This window comes from Salminus brasiliensis, chromosome 17 (genome assembly GCF_030463535.1).
Source record: "Salminus brasiliensis chromosome 17, fSalBra1.hap2, whole genome shotgun sequence".
Classification (NCBI taxonomy): Eukaryota; Metazoa; Chordata; class Actinopteri; order Characiformes; family Bryconidae; genus Salminus; species Salminus brasiliensis.
In genome coordinates this window covers 11170180-11195629 of record NC_132894.1, presented here as the reverse complement: position 1 = coordinate 11195629, position 25450 = coordinate 11170180, and the positions used below count along the sequence as shown (strand labels likewise).

The 25450-nt window shown below is 39.0% G+C and overlaps 4 protein-coding genes across 5 annotated transcripts; 1 reads left to right on the top strand and 3 right to left on the bottom strand.

Annotated features, from left to right (window-relative positions):
• Positions 1–579: 579 nt before the first annotated feature.
• On the bottom strand, positions 580–7327 carry slc35e1 (solute carrier family 35 member E1). The gene is made up of 6 exons (XM_072660884.1): positions 6949–7327; positions 5715–5785; positions 5410–5547; positions 4159–4284; positions 3449–3694; positions 580–3293 (listed from the first exon to the last, which is right to left on the bottom strand). Exons 1-6 carry the CDS (start codon positions 7274–7276, stop codon positions 3078–3080), a joined length of 1125 nt encoding a protein of 374 aa, XP_072516985.1. The 5' UTR covers positions 7277–7327; the 3' UTR covers positions 580–3077.
• Positions 7328–7897: 570 nt separating this feature from the next.
• Positions 7898–12598, bottom strand: LOC140537972 (mediator of RNA polymerase II transcription subunit 26-like). 2 transcript variants are annotated; one of them, XM_072660332.1, is made up of 3 exons: positions 12334–12598; positions 10979–11056; positions 7898–10110 (listed from the first exon to the last, which is right to left on the bottom strand). In XM_072660332.1, exons 1-3 carry the CDS (start codon positions 12403–12405, stop codon positions 8596–8598), a joined length of 1665 nt encoding a protein of 554 aa, XP_072516433.1. In that variant the 5' UTR covers positions 12406–12598; the 3' UTR covers positions 7898–8595. The 2 variants fall into 2 exon arrangements, with proteins under 2 accessions (XP_072516433.1, XP_072516434.1); XM_072660333.1 differs by having other exon boundaries at positions 10979–11053.
• A 1240-nt stretch (positions 12599–13838) lies between these two features.
• smim7 (small integral membrane protein 7) lies at positions 13839–16681 on the bottom strand. Its single transcript, XM_072660536.1, has 5 exons — positions 16613–16681; positions 16391–16432; positions 16230–16288; positions 14712–14802; positions 13839–14621 (listed from the first exon to the last, which is right to left on the bottom strand). The coding sequence occupies exons 1-5, from the start codon at positions 16636–16638 to the stop codon at positions 14606–14608; spliced, it is 234 nt and encodes a 77-aa protein (XP_072516637.1). The 5' UTR covers positions 16639–16681; the 3' UTR covers positions 13839–14605.
• A 1296-nt stretch (positions 16682–17977) lies between these two features.
• On the top strand, positions 17978–25450 carry tmem38a (transmembrane protein 38A). The gene is made up of 6 exons (XM_072660485.1): positions 17978–18276; positions 20857–21013; positions 21293–21477; positions 23184–23271; positions 23481–23598; positions 24685–25450. Exons 1-6 carry the CDS (start codon positions 18153–18155, stop codon positions 24898–24900), a joined length of 888 nt encoding a protein of 295 aa, XP_072516586.1. The 5' UTR covers positions 17978–18152; the 3' UTR covers positions 24901–25450.

The window sequence follows — 25450 nt, the reverse complement described above, 5'->3', positions numbered from 1 at the left end:
TAATAGAAAAGAAATAGAAGACACATATTTACGTCCCTAAAATCTACATGTAAATGCACACAACCCACTAGAAACCCTGTTTGTAAAAAGCTGTTGAGATTTCTGCAGCATCAATGTATGTCAATGTGTGTAATGTGTGTAATGTAAATCTGAGGAAACTGCAGCACTAATCTAAAAACATTACACATCACTTCGGCTCAGTAGTGCTTGGACCCTGACTGCTATGATGAATTCCGCACAAAGACGAGTCTGTATAAATTTGTAATGGAGACCGGCCCTATTAGGCCATTCAGATATAACCCAATCCTGGATCAGGTTTTTTCTTTTTTTTTTTTACTTTTCTTGTCAGGTGATGATTCCCAGTGAGAATTCATGTCATGGTCAATTATGGACTAAGGAGTAAACTGAGTTCTGAGATGTTATAACTGCGTAAAATATAAAAGTGTTTAAAAAAATTATAACTTTTTGTTTGTATCGTTAAATATTAAAACATTAATCTAAAATGGGTTGCTTCAAAGAGTTGCCCAACCATAAATTAAAGTAAAGGTAACACTTTACAAATTCTTAAAAATGCACAAGTTATAATAATGATCATTTATGTATGGTCTAATAAACACTATAATCATTTTCCTCATATGTGTACAAATAAAATCACTATCAAAAATGAACAACATCTGTCATATCTGTAGAAGATAACAATATGATTTCTATTCTAGAACACAAAACAAAAAGAAGGAAACAAATTTAGAGCCATGAACTCTTCATTGTAGCTCAAATACCAAACAAAATGGAAGGATTTCACTTTTCAAAACTGTTCGTCTGACCCAGCATCATACCACCCCACAAAAAACTAAATCATGAAGCCCCATTCCTAAAATAACATACAAAGACTACAATGGAGGTGTATTCATAAAATGTAGGGCTTCATTTACAGAGTTCTAGGCAACCTGACCTGCAAAAAAGCTTGTTTTTTGCAACAAACCCAATACACGTCAACACAAGGCCTTTCCTATGACACCCTTTTCTATTTTATGAACAAAAGGACCCCAATGAGTGTGCTTTTGATGGATACACTTGCACACGTCTGAAAGAACAACAATAACATCCCACATCCAACTTATCTTCTTTATGAAGCATTCTCTTATCAGTTGGACAGACTTAAAAGGCTAAAATCATGCAGTTTCTCTAATTTAATTGGCATTGACTCAAAAAATAATTACAAAAATTTATATTCACTTAGGAAAATCACACCAAGCAGCTATTATTCTCCCTTTTAAGCTGCAGAGATGAATGTACATGCTCTTCTTTAAAATTCTGTCTTAACTTCCCTGCAGTCAGACAGAAGTTTTAACAGGCAAACTCTTTCCCTCCAGGAGGAAAAAAAACCCCAAACAACTCTAAACTAGAAATAAAAAAACACATACACACATCTCTACTACATGTTCATGGCATGTACATGAACCCTAAAAAGCTGAAAGAGAAAACAAAGACAGCCAGTACAGGCCCAAACTGACAAAATTATAAAACGTGTATGAGAATGAAAGCATCTGTTGAACACAGATGACAAGCTAACTGACTACAGGACAGTTTCTGGATTGCACCTTTTATCACAAGGCCATGATAGACAGGCAACGTTCTGAGGCAAGCGATTTAAACAGTAGATATTGCCAGTAGTTTAGTTCTTTAAACCAAAGGTTAAAAACAACAAAAAAAGTTTTTAAAAAAATGGTTGTTTCTAAATATACAGATATCCATAATCCAACTGCGACCAACAGGCTTCTCTGAATGAACTTCACACCACTGGCTCCGACTCTATACACCAGCTCAATGTTTTCCACAGCTTAAACCTAAACTTGAGTGACAGTTTTTCTTTCTTTATGATAACAGCTTAAATGGACGCTCCATTCCAAATTAGATTTGTTGTAAACATGCCTGAACTCCAACAATGGTGCCTCTGCTTTTCAGGTTTACACACTGCAGAAAACCCCCTCACTTCTAATGCTGAATCTTGAAGGTGGGAGGAACCTTCAAACAAACATTCTGGAGAAAGTGACTGCTTAAAAGCCCAAAATTCCAGCTATATTTTTAAGTCTGTACATCAGATGCTAAGGTAACAGGTAGAGCTTCATCATTGGGTGGGAGTTGTCAATTGCTTTATGACTTACTGTTTAACATCAGAAAACACTGATTAGAATTTTAATATTAAGATTGCTTCAAAAACGCTGAAAGATTGTATTTCCTGACAGGCATTGAGGCTTTTCTTAAAACTTGCACAGTAAAGCAGAAGCACTTAGTTTTGGCTCAAAAACACATTTCTAAAATCCTTTAAAAGATTTACCCTAGGTCACCTGAAACATGACTGACTAATGACATTAAAATCAAACTACAACGTGATTCATGTGGGTCTGGATAATGACGTAAAACCAACCGTTAAACACTGATCATCAAGAAAGTACCGATTTGAACAAAAGAGCATGGTGAACAGACATCACACATTCATAAAGGTTTCCATTCATGATAAAGCCATGATTACGCCTCACTCAGAACTTCTACAAAAATAAATACATGAAAATATTTACAAACTACGAGCAATATTCCAATTTTGGAATTTAAGAAACCTTTCATGAAGGTCAAACGATAATGCATGTTGTCCCAGTGTGGCAGTTACTGAAGTGTTTCAACTTCCGATGTCATAGCGATCTCTTTCTGAAGTACTCTGAGAGCAACAATCACATCTTAAAATGTATAGATTTGTAGTATTATGACAGCAGACATTATAAATTAATAATTAGAATGCTGAAACGTTCTTGTGCAAAACAAAAACCTTGATTTGTACTAAGCCACTGTTCAACTTATATGTATTCCAACATGGTTCAAATTAACTCCGCACCTTCTTTTTGAGTATTTTTGCAAACAAACAAACAAACAAACAAACAAACAGGTGTGAAATAAATATGAGGACCTGGCCCAGAAAACCTAAAATGTGAAAAGAACCACCACTGGTTTCAATACTTCAGGTCCACACAAAACAAAGTGTCCTTTTACTGTTAAACAGGTTTGTTTATCAGTTTGTCCGCTTATACGACATACTGGTTGGAGCCGTAGTTCATCGTGTAGGTCTGCCGGCTGTACTGAAAGTGGTCACTGAGAACGTTACTCCGGCCATACTGAAGGTCTGAGCCTTGTTTAAAGGACGCTGAGCCATTGGACAGGGATTTGTCGAATGAAACCATGTCCTGTGCAGAGACTGGCAGAAGTTTCTTCTTGGCCTCCTGGTTGGAATCATATTTCGCCTGGCGGACAGCAGAAAGAAAAACAAGTCAAAAACAAAAGTGTTTGGACCTTACGCAGATATCATGCATTCCACCAAGCATGGTTTAAACAGCAAGATAATCACAAGCTTTATTAAACAACAACAACAAAAAAAACACAAATTAAAAATACCTACCTTATTGTATAGAAAGACACCCAGGATGGCTGTCAGCATGCCCAAGATATTGGAGAGGTTGACTGGGTTTCTCAACATCAGTAAGGATATGGTGATGACCATGATCCTCTTGGTTGCGTTGGCAACCGCATAACTAAGCGGACTGACAAGGTTTAACACACTAAAGGCAATCATGTTTTGTGCAAAGTTGCAGATGCCACTGATGAGAAGCAGCACTAATGTTCCAGTCCAGTTGGAAACCTCTGACTAAAAAAGAAAAGAAAGAAAGAAATTGTGTTAAAAATCATTGTTAATTCTCCAGATTTATACAGCTCTAACCCTCCTCTACTTCGGAAGTAACTCAAGGTGGCGACACTCCTGTCCTGTTCACAGTTGGTATTTACATCCATCCTGACTCCCTGATTTAAAGTGTACAATGAGACCTATAGCAAATCCAGGTGGCTTGAATGTGCCTCCAGACAAAAAAAACAATGCATTTTGCGCTGGGTGCTTCTTTGTACAAATACTTTTGCTATTGCTGTAATGACTCCATTGATTACTCGGACCTACAAACGCTAGTGTGTGGGTGACTGATACTTGAGTAACTGTATTACAATGAGTCTCCAAGACTCACTGAATCCATGAACCTGTACGTACCCTGAGCTCTCCTAGTTAGCACACGTTTTCATCCGTTATATGGACTAATAACTGCTTCGAATAAATTTACTTACCAAGTCTCCATCGACAAGAAATGAAGATAAGTCGACTAAGACCCATGTGGGCAGCATGAACAAAACTGCATTGAAGCCAAGGATGTTGAGCAGACGGAGGTGGTGGACTCTTGTGTCACGCAAAACCTAAGAAATACAGTACATTAATCTCAACCTTTAAAAACTTGTACACTGAAGTAACCACTTCAGATGCTTCTAGAAAAGGAAAAAGGGTGAAAAAAAAGCTTTCATGTACACTTACACAATTACAAATAAGCTACCACATCTCTTATGTTCACAATATATCATCTTGACATACAGATATAAATACTCCACTCTTGGAAAGTTCCTTTTTACTTGCAAAGAGCATTCAACTGTACAGCAACAGGTGCGCTGCTGATTTGAACTGACTGCCTATGCACATCATGCATTATGTACCATGGTGTTCATCTTTTAATTTCACAAGCAGTAGGGTTTGTCCCTTTTTCTGAGTATTTTCAAACTGTAATACTTTCATACACTCAGAGATGTAATCTTCATACTGTTTCATTTAAGTCCCATTTCAGCAGCACTTGGAATAATTTAATGTTGCTCATCTCACTTTTTAGCTACAGCAATCATTGTAATCGCATCTTAAAAAGAGTTGCACAGTGCTAGTCAAACCTCAGTCCCTATGCTATTAGATATGCTAAGGCAGGGTTCACATTACATTTCCCTTGAGGCAGAAATTCAAGGCATATTGCACAGCCTTTATTTTTGTCCTGGGGGGTGGGTGGGGACTCCCAAGCTTTTCTTTTGAACGCTGCTTCTGTCTGTTCATCTACTTGTTGCTAAACAACAGCAGCACTGTCACAGCCAATTAGCTGTTCTACCTAACTATCACTGGTGTGAACAGAAAGAAAACCAACACTTGCCTTTGCCCACTTCATTTCTGTAGCAGTGATTGCCAGTCCTACTGAGCTACCATTGCTCTGAACATGTTAGAGTTTTCTCTGCTGAACAGACCAGGTGGAATAAATTAAATAGGGCCTAATTAGTCTTTCCTGAGGTGAACTGGGTGTGTAATGGAAAACACTACAATGCAGGGAATACAGGACAGTGTTACTCAAGGATCTGGACTCAGGTCTCTTGTAAGCAAGCCAAGCGTGTGTATTGCTACTCATTCAATCTTCCTAAATAAATATTAGATTTAACACGCAAGTATAATTTTGCGAAACTTTATAGACACAGGTTACTGGCTGAGACTGAATACAACTGCATTAAAGCACCTACCTTTTTTGAGAAGATGTTTTGTAAAGAAAAGCAAAGCGTAGCTGCTAGAGCACTGACTAGTCCAGAGACATCAAAGGAGAGTTCTGTGACTGTGGCCAACAAGACCCCGCCTATGATGGGTATAAGTGACACATAGACCTATACAGACAAAAATAAGAGGTGGGGGTGGGGGGGGGGCATCATAACACAACAAATTGGCATGTTAAAACATCTTAAAACACAGAAAGTCAAGTGAAAACATTTCACCTAAAATTAAAACTGTAGCCTGGAAAAAAACTTCAGTAAACATCAGTAAAATCACTTACTTTTGTGGTTTGCTTCTCTTTCATAATTATTCTTGATAACAACACAACCCATATTGGCATGGTGGCTTTCACTGTGAACAGAAGTAAAGAGGGAATCAGGGCATGCCTACAAATCTCAAAGAGCAACAGTAACCAGTATAGCATGGATTCATAAGGCTGCAAAACACAGACTCAGACTAAATTAAAAATCTCATATCACATTGGCTTGGGGCAGTTTTACTACACTGTCAAATGTATGACAACACCCACATATCAGAGATGCTTTCCTTCCACGTTAAACTAGTCAGAGATCAAGTGTCCAGATTGTCCACATTGTTTTACACCATCCCTGTAGGGCTAGGCGATGTATCATCAACACAGACGTTACACATCATAACATTAACCTCCAGTTTTATCAAGATAAATATTAACATTTGATCAATATTAAGATTTATTCCCATAAAGGCACTGGTTCCTGTTGACAAGCAATGCAGGGAGCTACCGTAAATGTACTGAGTAACTTGGACTGCTTTAACAGAACTGCTTAATTTTCAGAAAAGAAGATTAAGAGCAGTTTTACTCTCTAAAATGTGCTTTCTGTGTAGCAGATCATTACAATAACGTCCGCTGTTTTTAAGACATTTCTCCACAGCATTGTAGCAGTACTCAGGAAGTAGGAGTCCATCACCCGATCACGTGATGTCGTGATAACTTACTAAAATATCGTGATATTAAATTGTACATTTTATTGCACATTCCCGTCACCAATTTTTATTTTCGTCGTGGATTCAGAGGGCAAAGTAAACAAAAACATGTTCTGACAAACACATTATCGTCCAGTTAAGTTTCAGTGATAAATCGGGCCCAACTCTTTTGGCTACGTAGCTGGACCGAGCCGGAACTTGGGCACTTTCTTCAGATTTAGCTGTTAGCTAGTTAGCTAAGCTAGCACCGACCGCTGGAGTTGGTTCCTGACAGCTGGTCATATTCCCTACAGGTTTTACTCCGAGAAGAAAAACAGAACACAAAATAAAAGAGTCATTGACAGAAGCTAAAAAGGATCATGCCAACGTTGGTCGATTTAATTTAAGGCTGAATTCAACTAGTGGAGATCAGTGAGCGGGTCTAAATTGGTAGCACCGGTCTCCAATTGACGTCGTCAGGCTAGCCACATGCTAACAGAGACTCGTGTTGACTTAAGTGAAAACGGCGAGAAAATCCAAAAAGAGGGACATGGGAGACAAAGAAAACTTACCAGTGTGAGCGTACGACACGGGCACCTTCCATATGCTGAAGTGAGCCGACACAGAAGCGAAATATTTCCCAAAAGCGAGAGGGAGGATGTACCATCGGTAGTATCTGCCAGGTACTTCAGACTTAGGGACTCCCCAGGCTCGCAGTAGCGGCGGTAGAAAGACGACGATAGACATGATATGGAAGAGAGAGACGGTGACCGGGTATGGAAAGCTATTCAGGATTATTTTGTTAATGACGTTGCCGCCAGAGCTGACGGTATACCAGCACAGGCAAAGGAGAGCGATCCGCACTCCCTCCTTCACGGGCGGACGCTCCACCGCAGCCATCTTCCCAGTGTCGGCTCACCGGCGGCTGCAGCTTCTTACGTGGAGCTCAAACTTCGTAATGCAGAGGGAGGGGAGGGGAGGGGAGGGGAGAGAAAGGGAAGGGGGAGGGATATGGAGACCAGGCTATATTCAAGACATTCATCTGTTGCTAATGGCTCTACTCCAGCTCTAGGGAGCTGAGTTTAGCTTTTGAAGGAAGTGTGATCTATTTTTCTGAGATGTCTGGATATTAAGGATTCAGTGCTCCGTTACAGATAAACCTACCGAGTCAGACTGGCTCACAGTGCTGATGATGAGACCCCAGACGTCTGAAGCGTTCAGTGCATCTAAAAGCTGCACCAAGCTGATGACCAAAGCTGTTCCCAATATTCATTGACTACTAATTTACAATGATCAGCATTACATGCACATTTCAAAAAGCATGTGTACCGTCCCTGGTGGGTTTGATTAATACATAAAATGGATTATATTAGTAGCTATTGAAACCCCCGTGTGGAAGTGGATCCCACTACTACACATGCATGGAAGTCTTGAACCTGGAAGGTTCTGTACAATGCACAATTTCACATCAAACCACTGTAAATGACTAACACCTTTCACAAAATGAAAACCACACACGGATAATATTCCTAAGGACATGGGAGGGACACTTTATTGATGAAAAATCATATTAGTAAATTCTGTTATGCCACTGTAAATAAAATTCATGATTGGAAAATGTGATACATGTGAGACAGACATTTTATAGGCCACTGAGAGAAAATAGGGCTGTAAACGTAACTACACAAACCCTTACATATTATGATTTGCTTTAGAAAACCTGCAGCAAACTTACTTTCATTGCACTCTTAACATAATGTCCCTGCTTGGCCACTTTTATTGCTGCTAGCAGCTGTAACAACTCACGTACTTGAACAGAAAAGTGGGATTTGTTTAAATCATAGGTGTCTTTTTTTGTCACCATCTTTTGTAGCCACCTGCATACCACACCCATCCCTATTGTTCTTATACTATCACAAAAGTACTGACAACCCACACAGACACAAAGTCAGAATAAATAGGTCAAAATCATTGGAAAACGATACACTACGCCATAAATCTGGACCAGACAAAGTGTACCAGTGGCACATTGAACAGCTTTTTATTACCGGTTTTAACAACCCATTTTTACTTATTACCTGTTTTAACAACCCAAAACAAACACAAACAGTGAGAATAAATAGATACAAAATGTTAGAAAACAATTAATATAGAATCATAAATCTGGACCAGGTCTAAAGATTGATCCTGAGACTCACTTTTTTACCATGTAAATGGTTTTAGTCTATGCAAACATATGGCAGAATATTGAGTTTACTTCCATCCCCGTATGCATCCAATGATATGCAGTCAGTCCAACCAAACCAGTTGCCCTTACTGTCATAACAGCCATTAACCCCTGACCAGTGCTGATTGTGTATTTTGTTGAGGTCTTCTGGCAGGACGTCTCTGCTTTTTCCTGGAAGGTCCGTCTCAGAAACACTTGGCACCAGCAGACAGACTTTGTTCGAGTCAGTCATATGGTCTTCTTCATGTTTCAAGTACTCGGTCATTCGGTCAAGAGAGTGTGACCCTGGAGTTTGACTTCCAGTCTTTAGCAAGTTATTTTGAAGGTTTAAGTAATATTTCACAATTTCATTCTGTGATAAATCTTTCCAGTTTGTCTTGTGCAAAATGCTGGGTGAAGAAGTAGAAGGGCTTTGCTTCAGGTTGTCCAATTCACCAACATCTACCGCTGAACTGTGCTGCTCCTCAGTCTGGTGGACTGATGAAGGTCTAATTTGTTGTGTGAACGGATCAAAGGTTAATTTACGATTTTTTACTCGAGCAGACCGACTGTCTTCTGCTAAATGCCCTTCCTGATTGACAGCATAGTCTCTTGACTGATGTTTCCTTCGCTTTGCCTCAGAAGGTTTGACATCCTTTTCAGTTTCTACGTTGGTGACCTCACTGAGTAAGCCTGGGTTAGGCCGCTTTAAGCCTCTGGACTTGTTTTGCATATTATGCATGTGTTCAAGTGTCCGTTCATTGTTTTCAAAAGGTTCGTTATCTTTATACTGTGGTAAGGCATCTATTGTTTGCAGACTCTCCGTCTGCTTACCATGGACAGAAGAGTTTAATGAAAGTGCGGAAAACGGTTCAGAGTCAGAACCTGTAAATGCAGCTGGCCGTTTGGACGCTACCACTGGCTTTACTGTTCTAGGACTAGGAGGAGTGTGGTGACTTTGCAATTTTTGCTGCTCCTTCTTAGTAGCAGCTCTGTCCCTCTGTCCATACTGTTGCAACACTGAAGTTCTAAGGACGGCATGAGCATTAGATTGTTTGTTGAGTTCAGGAGACGGGAGATGAGGCTTGACAGTACTGGCCTTTACTGAAAGAGCTGAACCAGGAAAAGTATCTGGACCCCCAATATTTCCACTGGCTGATGACAGTGCAGAAATCTGTCCATAGGCTGATGTTTTTGAGACCTTTAACTTGTGGCCTGAGTTGTCTTCTGCTTTTTGTTCACTTTTGTGATTAATGAGATGAAACCGGTCTGTGTTAGAAGAGTAGCTAGTGTGCAAAACTGGCTTCTTGTCTGTATCTGTGGCACTCTGGACAGATCTGGTAACGGGCAACGGTTGAGCCTGGATGCATCCATTAATAGTGCTTGAAAGTTCTTTTGGCAATTTCTCATTCTGCTGTGGCTCAATCAGCTTCCTCCAAGTACGCACAAGTTTCTTTGCACGCTTAGCCAGGTCTTCATCGCTGGTCCACTTCCTCAAGTCATTTATCAGCTTCCCAAGCCGGGTTTCCTTGAACACAGTCACAGGCAGTCAGACTTTAACTGTAGTCAATATCAATAAGCCACAATTTTGACAATAAATAAACACAAATGCCCTGCTTTACAGAATGTTTATATTACGCTTTTGCATCCTAATAAACTGGAAAACAACAATAATTAGAGATTCACCTGCTAAACTCTTCTGTGCATAAAGGAGTAGAGTCAGAGTATGTTACTGTGAGGATTCAGAGTTAACCTGAAGTGTACTGCACATTATCTCTAGTTTGCTGAGCTACTTACAGGAGAACAGCCGCGTGTGACATTTAAAAGGCAAAGATTAGTTTGTAAGGATCATTAACAAGATGGATAAATTCCAAGAAGTGAAATCTGCATCCTCTCATTATTTCTGAGGGCATTACCTGCCCACATTATTTATTAAGAACTTGGCAAACCCAGTCAAGAGGTCCTGGCTTATGCCAAATAACTGATCCAAATTAAAGATAATATACTGATCAAACACTGAATTTTGCATGCTTTAATTTTGCTCTGCTCCAATAATTCAGGACTGGTGTTTTGGAAAATCACTTTTATTATTATTATTATTATTATTATTATGATTATATTTATTTTATTTTAATTCACAAATAATAATTCTTTAGTAATATTTAAATTAAATTAAAATTAGTGAAAAGGATTCACACACACACTCATACGGGCTGTAGAATGCAACCAGAACAAGTAGTAATGATGACAACTGACACAGCCGAATGATAATCATATTTGTAGGTGTAATTACTAAAAATACTATGCTTGAGACTTTGCCCACTTTTTGCTCTTTATTGAATATAAAGTGGAACCCAAACAACCTTGAATTTAGTTACCACCCAAACATCACTTACCTCAAGTGCCTCCTTGGTGATTGGATATTTCTCTAGGTTGGATATTACATCCAAAACAGCCCCCATGTTGTGGATCTGCTAAATGACAGCAATAGAGGGGTGTTTAAAGTTTTAAAAAAAGGAATAAGCATGTGTTGCCACGTATTATACAAAAAACATTTGCTTCCATACAGTTTTTTAGAGATAGTGTTGGAACTGACCTTTATTTTTTCTTTTTGAAAAAATACACTTCAGTCTCCACAAATTAATTCTACAATGAATAACTGGGTATGAACATGAAAAAAGTAATAACAAGCTGAAATCTGACCCAAAGTCTGAAATAAGATCACGTAACCATATAATCTTTTATACTTGTAATGTAAAAAATTGCCCTATGATTTGAGCAGTGACTGATTTTTCTCAAGTGCTCAAGTCAGACATTTCTTTGCCTGGGGCATTTTTTAAACATTTATCCTGGGAAATGATCTTGTGTCTTTCTGAGCCCCAGAAATGAAAGTTGAAGGGTTTCACTGCATTTAAATGAACTCTCAAAAGTGCACCTGCAAAATGTTGCCAAAGTTTCAGGTTTCTGTTCACTCTGTTAAAAACATGCAAATTTGACTCACACTCCAGTAATTACACTATTTGTGAGAGAAGTATGTAAATGCTAATCTCTAGATTGGAAGAATTCAACCACAAAGCGTTGAAAAAGCTTAAAAGTAACATACGATAGGCATGTAGGTGGTGTAGATATAAAGTGTCTGCTGAAGCCTTGTTAACATTCCTTGTGATTTGGATTTAGGGGAATCTCTAGCATACCTCTAATGTGTTTAGTTTGGTATGTATTCCAGTTCACATTACCTTGTCAACTTGTTAACCAAAAGCTGCGCCAAGAGCTCAGACTGTCTGCTAATGTGACATTAACTCAGTCTGTGGAAACGTGAAAGCTGGCAACTGCTATTTACACACAGGACTAATGAAGTAAATACAATACTAGCACACAAAACAATGGTTTTATAATATAGCCTAATGATACACAACAGACAAGCCTGTAAAACACACGACACCACATTTGGATCTACAGTTCCCACACTAAGGTTAGATGGTTTGTATACAGTAGGACTGTACATTGACTGTAATGACTAAAACCTTTCATTGTTTACACGGAGAAGGTCCCTCTCCACTGAGACTCAGGTAATAAGGCTGGCTTTGTAACAGTGGCTACCGCGGAAGTGCTAGCAGAACTGCTGAAGCACTACAGTAAACATTTGGACAGAGTAAAAAAAAAACACTTCACCTTCAACTAGCTAACACCAGACCCTCAGACAGCGGGTAACCGCGTGTTGTGTTTCAGACAGACCCGCTTCAGTACTTACATTACTCTGTTCATCTATAGCCTGCAGCAGTCGGTCTCTCAGCTGCTGAGGGGTTGTCGAAGCTGTTGTCATGGCCGTACCGAGATTTAGCTAGCGGTTCTCCGACGACCGAAGCCTCCAACAGACTGAAAGCCGTTGGCGAGACCTAAGATATCCGCTACATAACTTAAACCGTGTTCGCTGGACCTTCAGACGCGGACACGGCTGAAGGGGACAGAGGAGATGTGGACTGACGGCTGGCGACCACGCACACAGGGCCGCTACGAGCCGTCCTTTCAGTCATGTGATCGCTGTCGACCAATGCCCGTGAGGCGCCGCGCGCACGACGGGAAATTGCAGACAACGGGAGAGAGCCAAGGAACTTCTAGAAACGACATTGCCATGGCAACCGTAAGGTTTTTTTTGCGTGGCAGTGACAACATGGGGGTTTTTACATGTAAAAAATTCACAAGTAAAAAAAGTAAAAAAAATATTGATACATGTTTTTGCATGAAATTATTACAAATGAAAATCTTACATTTACAAATTCAGAGCTTACTTACAATAATGACTTTTAAAACATAGTTTAAATGCGCATTCCCTTTTTAATAAACAATAACACAATTATTCCCTTCTAAAATTAATTGGGGAATGCTAGGCTGATATATATATAGATATATATATATATTTGTTTTTTTTATTTTACTCATAAAAGTAAAAAAAAATCGTATAACTGCTTATTTATTGTATTTATTTATTTAGTATTTTCTGTTTTTACTAGTGCTAGTGATGTTTACCTCATTTCTGATACCTTGAAATTAAAACCTTCGTTTTATCACTTGTTGAAATAATTATGTATTTCCAGAGAGTCTTTACATTTCTTAATTCAACAGTTATGTTTTATGAGAACAGTGTAGAGACTTTTATTTTATTGTTTGGAGCTACAAAAACTGCAATTACACAACACTTATACTGTATAGACCTTTTATAGACTACATTTATTAACTTGTAGTATGACAGAAAAATAGGGAAATATGTGCTTTTGTGTCTCTCCTTTTTTAGACATTTTTTTTTACACCAAAATTGATAAACTGCCAATTAACCCCTTTATTCTCACGGTCACTTCAAAGTAAATAGTTAAGCAATAATACTTTCCTTTCAACATATATATAAAAAATATATATCAATAAACTGAATGAATGAATGAATGCTTCCTTCCTCCTCCCTGCAGTGATCTGGTGTTACTGATGACAATGGGACAGGACATCTCATATTTTCTTAAATTGAGAATGTGGGATACGTTGAAGTAATGCAGACTCACTGAAGTTTAAGCTCACCTACTGTAACATGTATGATGTGTAGGTGTAAGAATTTGTACACACTAATGCCCAATAATGGTAATGAAAACTGACCGGTTTTGCAGGGGTTTTTCCCCAACCAAGTCACAACTGCAAGTGAACTGAGAAATGAAAAAACCCCCTAAAAGAAAAAACTTGAAGAAAAAAAAAATGTAAGCATTTCAGGCATTTAAAAAAATACCACTTTAATGCATTTCATAAATGATTAAAGATCGTGATCTGACATGATGTAAATCAGTTTTTAATAAAGGTCACTGTTGAATTCCCTCGAAACAAAAAGTAAAGTCACTTTTGGACTTTCAGTGAACTACTTTGAACCAGCACCCCCCCCCCAAAAAAAAACCCCAAAAACAAACAGTATTTAAAGCAACCTGTTAAAGCATTCTAAACAACTGTGAAATTTTTCATCATGTTAAAAATGAACAATTTTTGTAAAATAATTAATATCATTTACATGTTTAGCTTGCCACTAACCCCACTGAGTAAACAGGAAAACAATTAGAGAAACCCCCAAGTTGGCCAAAAGCATAAGTTAATGGAACACTACCCAAAAAGGTACATTACTGCACCGCTGTATTAATTTATATATAATTAAGCGTGCAGCTGATATTCACAAAAACTTTTCATATCTGCCTGCGAACATGAGCACATCAACTGACATGCAAATCCAGGAGAGATGTTCAGTCAGTTTGACATTGACAAAGACAATATGGTCAATATTAATCTCAAACCCTTGACCTGTACGAATCTGGCTTACTGTCTGTCACACTGAGTACAACACATCAAATTACTGGCAAAACATCTTGCTCCGAGAGGTCGGTTGTTGGTGCTTTTTAAGAAAAGGTTTACCCAGAGTTTAACCCAACACCACAGTATCCACAAAGAAAGTGCAGAGGATTGTCCTTTATGTTCCAACTGTTCTCCAGTCTGGCGTATTATGATCCAAATAACCTGAAACAAATGAAAAGGGAAAAAAAGCATGAAACTACAAACAAACATTACACATAACATGTATACTGACCAGCATGACCAGATACTCACAAGATCATGCAGAACATTATGAAGATGTTCCACAGGGCTATGAATATGCGAAAGTACCTCAGGCTCAGTAAGAACTCTCTGATGTTATCACCTGTGTATGAGAAGTGGAAAGGTTACATTACAGCAGGGATTTTCATTCCAGTCCTTGGGGATCCCCACCCAGCTCACACTTTTATTTCATTTTATTCCATTTCATTACAGGTCAGGTAAGCAGTGTTGTACAGATTTTGATTACCTGGCTAAGGTATGAAGAGCATGACAATAAATATGTGTGCTGCATGAGGGTCAATAAGTTCTGTTACTACAACCAGAGGGGAGTAGAGTAGTGTAGAAATCACCCTACTGTTATGACCAATAATTAATTACAGCTATTAAAAACAGTCACAGGTTCTATAAGTAAGATGCAAAAAAGTCTTAAAAGTACTGAATTCTAAAAGTACTGAAAGTGTCTGACTTTGATATCAGTTCTGTTACCCTCTAGTTCTTCATCAGTGGTCAGTTTCTGACCACATGATCACTGTGAGCTTCAGATTATTTGGTTGGTGGACTATTCCAAATTAGTTTGATACAAAAAAATCAATGTAATATTCAACATTTATATATTATATATTTTATCATAAATAATCATATCATATATAGGAAGCATGACACCCATAGTGGTTACTACAAAACCCCACTGGCTACAGCCTATACTTAAAGATATATATATATACACACACACCAACCAGCTACCAAATGACATGTTTAATACTAAGTAGATCCCCTTGGTGCTGCCAAAACACCTCTGACTCATTAAGGCACTGACTCCAGGTCTGTCCAGATGGGCTAGCTTTCACTCCCATGCAAAACAATGAGCTTTGGGCACCACAGACCCCATCCTTCCTTGGACCACTGTTGGTACATACTAATACCCCACAAGACCTGCCATTTTGCTGTGATCCAGTCATCTAGCCATCACAATGCTTAATATTGATGACACCCTTCCTTGTGCATCTCACAACAGATCGAGCAGGTATAGACTCCACAAGACTGAAGGTGTCCTGTGGTATCTGGCAGCTAGATGGTAGCAGCAGATGCTTTAGGTCCTGTAAGCTGTGAGATGGGGCCTCCATGGATCATATCACTGAGCCTTAGGTGCCCATGACCCTGTTGCTTTCCTGACCCTCTTTCCTGAACCACTTTTGGTAGGTAAAGACCATTGCATACCGGGAACACCCCACAAGACCTGCCTGATGTTTTGGAGATGTTGTGATTCTTTCAATTTTTTTTTTTTTTTTGTTGTTTTTTACTGCTTTCAACACATCAACTTCAAGAACTGACTGTTCACTTGCTGCCTAATATATCCAACCCTTGACAGATACCACTGTAGATGAAGATAATCAAGGTTTTTCAATTACCTGTCATGTGATTTTAATGTCAATTTATATATATATATATATATATATATATATATATATATATATATATATATACACACTCTCTCTGAAATGTCTTACTATTAGCTACTACCAGCTTTACCTGTACTAGATCCGCCCGTTTCATCTCCGAAACCGTGCGTCTGCGACTCTTTCTTCTTCCTGCCAGCAAAGATTCAAAGATTAATATTAACCTAAACCATTACAGCTAATTGATCACAAAACAGAGGTTAAATAAGTAATGTTGTAAATGTTTTTACTTACAGTTTAAAGTTTAAAACCGCCCCAGCGTTCATCAGCAGAGTGCTGCAGAGAAACCAACACAAACACAGTGACGTGGAGGCGCTGCTACAGTCGACTGCCTGATTTAAACTCAACACACTCAAACATCCTCTGTTTCATAACGCAGCACATAATAAACAGCGAGATTTACTTCACATCCACTCTAAAACATGTAACGGCTTCATCAGAAGGAGAGACATTTACCCAAATATGAGCAGATCTCCGATCATCTTGCCACACAGCTGTGTCTTCTTCCCGCGTCATGTGACGATGGCGACGGAAGAAGACTGAAAACCCAGCACCGCCACCTGCCGGCCGTCCAGGGTTTAACAGAACAGAAGGCGATGCAGGAAAACAACCATATTCACCATTAGTGTTGAACACAGGTGGAATTAGACCTCTGCTTTTAAACCAACCGTGCAGTAAACACACACACATCACTGTTATGCGTGAACCCATATTAATGTATTCATTCATTTATTGATTAATAAATGTCACTCGTTAATGAATTCATTGTGAAACTGTCAACAAGACGTCAAATAACTTACAGGCTGTGTCACTGCAGAATTAAGATAATAGTAGGGCCCATGTCTATTCAGCCGCCTGCTGTTTAGCCCTGCACACTCATGCTGAAGCTACACAGAGTGTTTCAATGCTTTTAGAGTGACTGTTGGAGCAGGAAAGACCTGAAACTATGTAGAGCAGTGGGTCTCCAGGACCAGCATTAAGGGAGAAATCCTAATCCTAAGGGAGATTTTTTTTTTTTTTTTATCTACACGTGTCATAATGTTGACCATGGTAAAATAGTGGCAAATCTTTGGAGATTACTTGGAGATAACACCCTGCATATATCTGTCCACCATGACTGGATTTTTAATATATATTCAGGACAGAAACATTATCAGAACTAAACAGTCCCTTTAGAAAGGAGCATTTCACATCAAACCACTCTGGATCACCTTGTTTATTTCAGCAAGTGAATTGTGCAAAATTGTACATGTACATGTACACATTGGTGGGAAAAATCTGTAAAAAAAAATAAAATTGAAAAAATGGTACAGAATCATACAGAACATGAGAAAGTTGTTATTTTGGTCAGTCAACAGTTCCACTTGTAGCCAAAATGTAGATATTAAATTCTCTATAAGCAAACTATAACTTGTTGCCTTACTTTTCCAAAAGTATATATATATATATATATATATATATATATATATATATATATAGGTAATGAGGCACGTTAGCCTACACACACACACACACACACACACATATATATATATATATATATATATATATATATATATATGTGTGTGTGTGTGTGTGTGTGTGTGTGTGTGTGTGTGTGTGTGTAGGCTAACGTGCCTCATTACCTCAAGTAAGAAGTCGTCTGTCTTTGTTTAAGCATCTCCAGGTGTGAGAAATAGCCCGTTCATATTCTAGTGATACTAAACACGGTCATCCCAAAACAGCTTGCTGATTGTTGCACTAGGTTTCTGCAGGGCGGCCCATAGGGGGCGCTGCGCTCCTGACCGCAGCTCGGCGGCTCACTGCCATCCTGAAGCGGTGCGTTCAGCTCGGTGGTGCAGATGAGGTGCTGTGTATTAATAGGAGGGTTTATGTGTCCAGAGTTGCTTTACTCGAGGAGACGAACACAGGAGGCTTGAGGCGAGCCGCCTCAGTCTAACACTCTTACGCACTCTCAGCTCTCTGTACATGCGCTAGTGTCAGCAGCCGCACAACCATGGAGGTGTTGGATATCCTAAATTTGGGCGAAATTGCCCATTATTTTTCAAAAATGGCCATGTTTCCAGTTTTTGATCTCGCCTATTACATCGTGTCCATACTCTACCTCAAGTATGAACCAGGTGAGTCCGGATCCGCATGCCTCATTTATTGCCTCACCACTGAGAGACGCGAATGTCACAGATATGTGTCGGGATATGTGATTGGGAGATGTTCATGAGGGGAATATGAGGCAGTGTTACTGTTCCCATTTATTCTCTGAGGGTGCTTTCCTCAAGTGTTCTGCGTAAGCTGCACTATATTTGAGACTATGGCTATAGCAAATACTGTTTCCTGGATTTAAGTGAAGTGATGCCATTAACTTGATGCCATTAGCACTGATGTGCACTGAGACTGATAAGTTAGCTTTTCTACAGACTTCCCCCCCTACACGTTTTCTTCTTTTTTTAAAGTTAAGGCGACTCTCAGAGCCCCCTCCTCGAAATCTGATAGAGTGAGGGCACATAGCAGAGGGCAATAAATAGACTTGCCCTAAATAGACAACAGCAAGAGCGCCTCCACTGTAGCCTATTAAAACCACTGTAGGGGGTTGACGCATTAAAAAAGAGAGTAGCCAGCAGAAAGGCTAAGAAAGGTCTCAGAGCAAATCTTAGAGTGGTATTAATGAACTAATTAATTATTATACCCAAATTAAAAGATGAGTCTGAGATGCTGAGATGTCTCATTCCTTTATGTGGCTGTGAAGTTAAGACATATGTACTGTCATGGCAGTACACCAGCCATTTCATATGATATTCAGTTATTTTTAAGTATCTCATTAAAGGACCAATATCCTGGATATCCAAATTCCCTATGCTTTTTAGATTCAAAGAATTGTTGTGTATATTGTCGCTGTCCAATGAAAAACATCTCCAAAACAGCAACTTTACAGGTGGCTGGAAAAACCTTCTTAACTTTCAATAGAAATCAATATAAAATTTCTATTGGTCCATTCATTTAGAATTCTTTACACAGGGTATGAGGCAGCTACAGGGTCCAAACCATGGAGAAAACTAAAAACTGACAAAAATGGAGATACATGTTTTTCAATGGACAGCAGCGATATTCATATTGCACACAAGGACTGTTTACTCTCCAGTGCATACAGATGCCGTCCATATATGGAAACTTAACTGCATAAACAGCCCACTTTGAGTTCACTGTTTCTATGATGTCACAAAACCCAGCGCTTTTACATGTAACAGCATATTCAGCTCACAGCGTAGCCCCGCCCATTCGCGCTGAAGTCACAAGGAGGGTTTCAGCCTGGACTGCTTTTTTTGAAATAGGCAGCCAATCAGACCAGGGGCTATTTACATATATCACTGTGTCATAAAGGCATAGTATAACTGCCGCCTGATTAATTAAGAGATGAAAAGAGGTTGAAAAATTGACATGAAGATGAATAATTACTATACATAAAATCACACAAACATAAAGTGTATCTCAATGGAAATAATCCAATACAAGAACATATAATTTAACACATAAGAACATAATTACCAGAATGAAGATAAGCATAACTAGCAAGTTTTATTTGTCTTTCACATAAAACACGCAGTGATATTTGCTGTCCTTTGAATTATTTAGCATTAAATCCATCTGACATCTAACATCTAGGGTTTCAGGGATGAATCTTCAGTAAAGACATTTTTTAATGTTTTAATTTTCATCAGAAATGTCCCCTTCAGTGTTCATGGCCTGTGTGACAGTTGCTCTCGCATTCCTCACACCACTTGACAGGTCTCATGAATGAGCGCCGACATTTTGGGCGGGTTGGAGGTCAAAGAGCGAAGGGAGCCTGCCAGCTGCTACGAATGAGACGCAACGCGCTAACGTTTATTTTTAGTCAACATTTGATAGGATCACTTCTCTGTCAAAATGCCTAGCGAATGTCCTCTTCTGCCCAGGCCACACCTGTTCCATAAGATCTCTTCATCCATGGAGCTTTAGAGACTGGGAAGGCCTCTAAGATCTCAAGTTACGCTTGATATTTGCTTTAATGAATAAAACATTTAGTTACATTTGGCAGGCCCTGCTTTGATGGGCTATTAAGATGCAGTAATGATGTTGCAGGGTTTCACACACAAAAAACATAGTTACAGTTAGGTAGGCCGTTGTTATACATGTACATATTGTTGGGTGAGAGGTCCTATGGTGTCATGAAAATCATGAAAAAGAAATAGAAGAATGTGTCGTAAGACTTAATCTTGATGGTAACGGGAAGGATTGTGTAGCGATGATTTGGTAGTCCTAAACAGGAACAGAACATCAAGTAAACACATTACCTAAAAAATCATAATCTATGAATATGTGAATCAATGAAAATATAATTCAAATGAAATTAGTAACAATTAATTCAAATGTTCAAATGTCCATATCACACCACAAGACCTTAGTGGCCTTTTAATATTACTAAAGTATATTTTCCATCTACAGTATGTGGTTTGCAGTGCAGATGGCAAATATATACATTTTAAAAAACAGTGCCAGAAGAACCATTTTTTGGTTCCATAAAGAACCATTTTTAAAGACATTTGAGTGTTCGAATAACCTTTGGTAAATTTACAATAATGTGTTATTATTATGTAAGAGTGTACATGCTGTTTCTTTCCCGTATAAACATTTTAAATGAGGAGGTTGTAAGAGTGTTTTGTCTGCAGGCTCAGTGGAGGTGTCCCGCAAAAGCCCTGTGGCCTCCTGGCTCTGTGCAATGCTCTACTGCTTTGGGAGCTACATCCTCGCAGACATCATGCTCGGACACTGCCCCATCGACTATTTCCATAATAACAGCCACATCCTCCTGGCTTCAGCTGTCTGGTGAGATCAGTAATGCAGCTTTCTGCAGTAGATGGACTGATTTTCATAGGAATTTACATAGCCAGTTTGGGCCAGCTCCTACAGGTGTACATTATTTTGTACTGGATAGCCAAACTGTCATGCAGTGAAAGCTTCTATTCATGAGCTGTATGAATTGTATATATTGTAGCTGTTAAAATACAGCAAGTTTATCAGAGGAAGTGGCATTTGTTAAAATCTGTAAATGTAATGTAAAAACATTCTTCTGTTTTGTCTTTCTTTCTTGGCTGAACACCGCAGGTATCTCATCTTCTTCTGTCCCTTTAACTTGTTCTACAAATGTGTCGCGTTCCTGCCCATCAAGCTGGTGCTGGTAGCCATGAAAGAGGTTGTCCGCACTCGCAAAATCGCTGCTGGAGTCCACCATGCTCACCACGCCTATCACCATGGCTGGTTCATCATGGTTATTACTGGCTATGTCAAGGGTAAGTAAGTAGTTCATGTAGAAGATATAACAACTCTTTATACATTTGGTCTGATATTTAAAGGATCAATACTGGGGAAAGTCTTCTCTTAAAATATTTTCAGTTCCCAGGCAGCAGGTTTAAAAGGGAAAATAGTTAGTTCACAATGCTTTACGATTATATTTTGAGGTAAAAATCTAATTCACACACAATTTTTACATTTACCACAAGTGCCGTACTAACTGCATGTCTAAACCTAAATTAATTTAATTTGCTTGTGTGCTTTCTGACACTGCATGACATATGATCACCTATTAAAGTAAATAAAACTAAAGACAAAATCAGCAAGTTAGGATTAGTAGAAATTTCTGAAAAAAACAATACTGGGGGTCAGAGCTCTTTTGGTGAAACACAATAATAGGCATATGATTCTAATGTCATGGCTCATTGGTCTAAGCCATATTCAACTAGATCACAACAGAGTATCATAATAATAGAATTACTCTGGACCAGGTGTGTGCAGAAACCCCTTGTGGTAGAAGTGTGTAATTGTGTGTAAACCAATTATGATGGCCTATAATGGGAGTGATTGTTGACTACTGAGCTCAAGTGCTGTGAAAAATAAGACAATTAAATCCAAAATAATACTTGATGCAGTAACAAGCAGACTAATAAATACTTCAAAACCCAAAAAGTATAATAATAAAATACTTGAACAGAAGCAATGTGTTTGATCAGTCAAGGTTAAAAGGCTAATTGGGAGTTCTAAAAGGAAGTTGTTGACCATAAATAGCCATTTAAGGGTGTTGTAAATGTGCTTAGCCAATGCAGTAGCAGAGTAGTATTTATTATTGTTCACTGTACACAGCTGTGCATACACACAGTTGATAAATACCAATTCTCTAGTTTGTAGCAATGGTTCTTAGGCAAAGAGGTTCTACACATGATGTGATAAATTAGACAGATGAAATAGCTTAGCTATGCTGACTATAAGATTATGAAAAGTTTGATCAAATTCAAGCTTAAAGATGGCTGTCACTGATGTATTAGTTGTGTGACAGTCGTGTCCATTTGGAAAGACAGTTTGTTATGCAGAGTTGCAAAAAACACTAAAGCTAGCCCAGTTGTACATGTACATTTATGGCATTTAGCTGATGCTCTTATCCAGAGCGACATACAAGGCTATTCATATCACAGAGGTGGGCCAATGTAGTGTTAGGAGTCTGTGCCCAAGGACTCTTATTGGTGTAGCACAGCATAGTCACCCAGACCGGGAATCGAACCCTGGTCTCCCACATGGTGTTGTAACTAAGTGGCAGGTAGTGGTGTCATCTGTTGCGCCACACCAACCGCCAACCACGTACATAAGCTTCTGTTACTTTTTCTACAAGCTACGAGTTTTTCTAAGCAAACTTTGGCACCAAACCAGTCTTGTATAATCAACTATATTTAGAGTAAGGGGTCAATTGGGCAAGTTTGATGTTTTAACTTTGCAAAGTAAATTAAAATTAAGGTATTACTTCTTAAGCATTTTTGCTTCTGCTTCTTGATCTGACCCATAGTAAACTACTCTGTAGGTGTGGTAAAGATTTAGGTCCAGGACCTCTCTAAAAGTTAAGATGATGTTAGCACAAGACAGCATGCAGTGCAGTACTGCGCATTTCAGTGTTAATCCTGACATGGCTACTGAAGCATAACACTTTCTCTTTCTTATAATGTCCTTGTAGGGTCAGGAGTAGCTCTCATGTCAAATTTCGAACAACTGCTGCGTGGAGTGTGGAGGCCAGAGACCAATGAAATTCTCAGTATGTCATTGTAAGTGTTCCTTCCTCGGTTCTTTAAAGGTTTTGTGACTTTGAAAATATCCTGTTGCTTTAAGCATAACGAGTAGGCTCTTGAAAAGGCTCTGTTGAATCAAAACACATTCTGAGCCAATGGGCAGGTGCTAAAGCGTGTTTTTTGCAGTGTGGCACATTATCTCAGGGTCAGTAATTTTAATAGACCCATGCTGTATCCCATTCCAGCCCTACCAAAGCCAGTCTGTATGGAGCCATTCTGTTTACACTCCAGGAGTCACACTGGATTCCTGTGTCGAAGAGCACCCTCATCTGCGTCTTCACTCTGTTCATGGCTACTTCCAAGGTACAATCTCTACTCTTCATGGGTCCTGTTGTTTTGCTGGTGCATTTTTTTCAATTTTAATCTCTAAACTAAAACTAAATATAAAGAATGAATTAATGTTATTTTTGTATATACATTAACAGATATTAAAGGGGAAGTCCACCCATGGCCCAGAAATAGTGCATAATTCAGGCTTTAAGAAAAAAGGAGGGACTTTAGAGCAGTGATTTCTTGGAGAGCTATCTACTCACAAACTTTGGATCCAATCCTAACCCACCCCACCTTATCCAACTAATTACTGCTGTCAGAATTCACCCCTGATAGGGTGAGGTAGATTTGGGGTGGAGTTGAAACCTGTAGAAAGGATGCTCTTCAGGAGGAGGGAGATTATACTCTATAATATACTGTTATAGAGAAACCTATCAAATGAGAATCGTCTTCAATAGGAGAGATGAACTAATGAAACTAGACCTCAAAAGTGTTTAATGCTTCTAACAGCTACCTTACAGAAAGTCATTCCATGAAATGTATAAAGGTATGCTGCATGATGACTGAGCCATTGTTTTGAAATAGTTCTTTAATAAGGTTTTGACAAACATATTTTAAAAAATTAATTAATGGCTGGTTAATGGATTTTAAACATGCATAGCATTGTAAAGCCTCCATTAGGGTAATTCTAGGCATAAACTAATACGTGTTACAGAACAGCCTACTTATCTAGATAGCTGTAGCCATAGCTATTCAATGCACAGTGTTGGACTCAGCTATGATGGCTGTGGCACAGTATTACTAGCTGATATCCTGCTTTGTAAAGAGTAAATGACTTTAAAGATATGCAAGTCTGAAGGTATGAACACATACAATTCAGTCTAGCAAGGCAATTTGTGCACTGTTTGTGCTGAGCTAACATCAGCTGCGTTATACATGCTATTCAATGAGGGGAATAAGGTCAAACAGCAGAAGATGAGTTATGACAGCAATTTGATGTCGGAAAAAGATTGACCCTGTGGTTATAATGCATGTTAAAGAGTTGCAGAAAATAAGACTTAAGTCTTATGCCGGCCACCCTGATTACTGCAATGAAACATCTCTCCAACATTTTTGTAGGTGATAATGACCGCTCGCCACTCTCACGGATCTCCCTTTGCTCTGATCGAGTCCTGGGTGTGCCACCTGCTGTTTGGCTCTCCTCTTGGCGTTGAAGATCATCATGATCATCATCACACTGCTCCTGCGGCTGCCGCTGCCCCTGCATCTCCAGCCAAAACCAAGGAGGAACTGAGCGAAGTCACCCGCAAGAGGAAGTCCAAGAAAGCAGAGTAAACACCCAACCTTTTGTTAGAAGGCAAACAAACAAAAAAAGTCATCCAACCAGCTACTGGTGTCTCAAGTCCCCTCTCAGGCCATTTTTTGATACAGAGGTTTTCATTTGTCCGTGGAAAAGGGGAGGAGTCTCAGAAGTCTGATGGTAACCAATGCAAGTTTCTTAATGGTGCTTAAAGTGACAGATACTACATAGGGACTCTGTAAATAGCTCACCAACACTTCCCACTCCCACTATTAATATGCAGTCAGTGAACGTCTGTATTTATTATGTACATTGCTTTTTATCAGTGGAACTCTATTCTCCTGTACACCAGAGGCATGTGGTGATCTACAGTATGGACATTAAATCACTGGTTTATTAAGCCTAACGATAGGTGAATCTGTCCCAGCCCATTTAGATGCAAGAAAGCACATTTCAGGCAGCAAGAGAAATCAGAGTAAACCGCCAAAGTTATGACCTTAACATTACTGTACTTGGCTGCTTTTTATGTCATATTGCATTTGACAATACAGTATTTTCAAAAATAAATCTATTTTCCAATCAGAA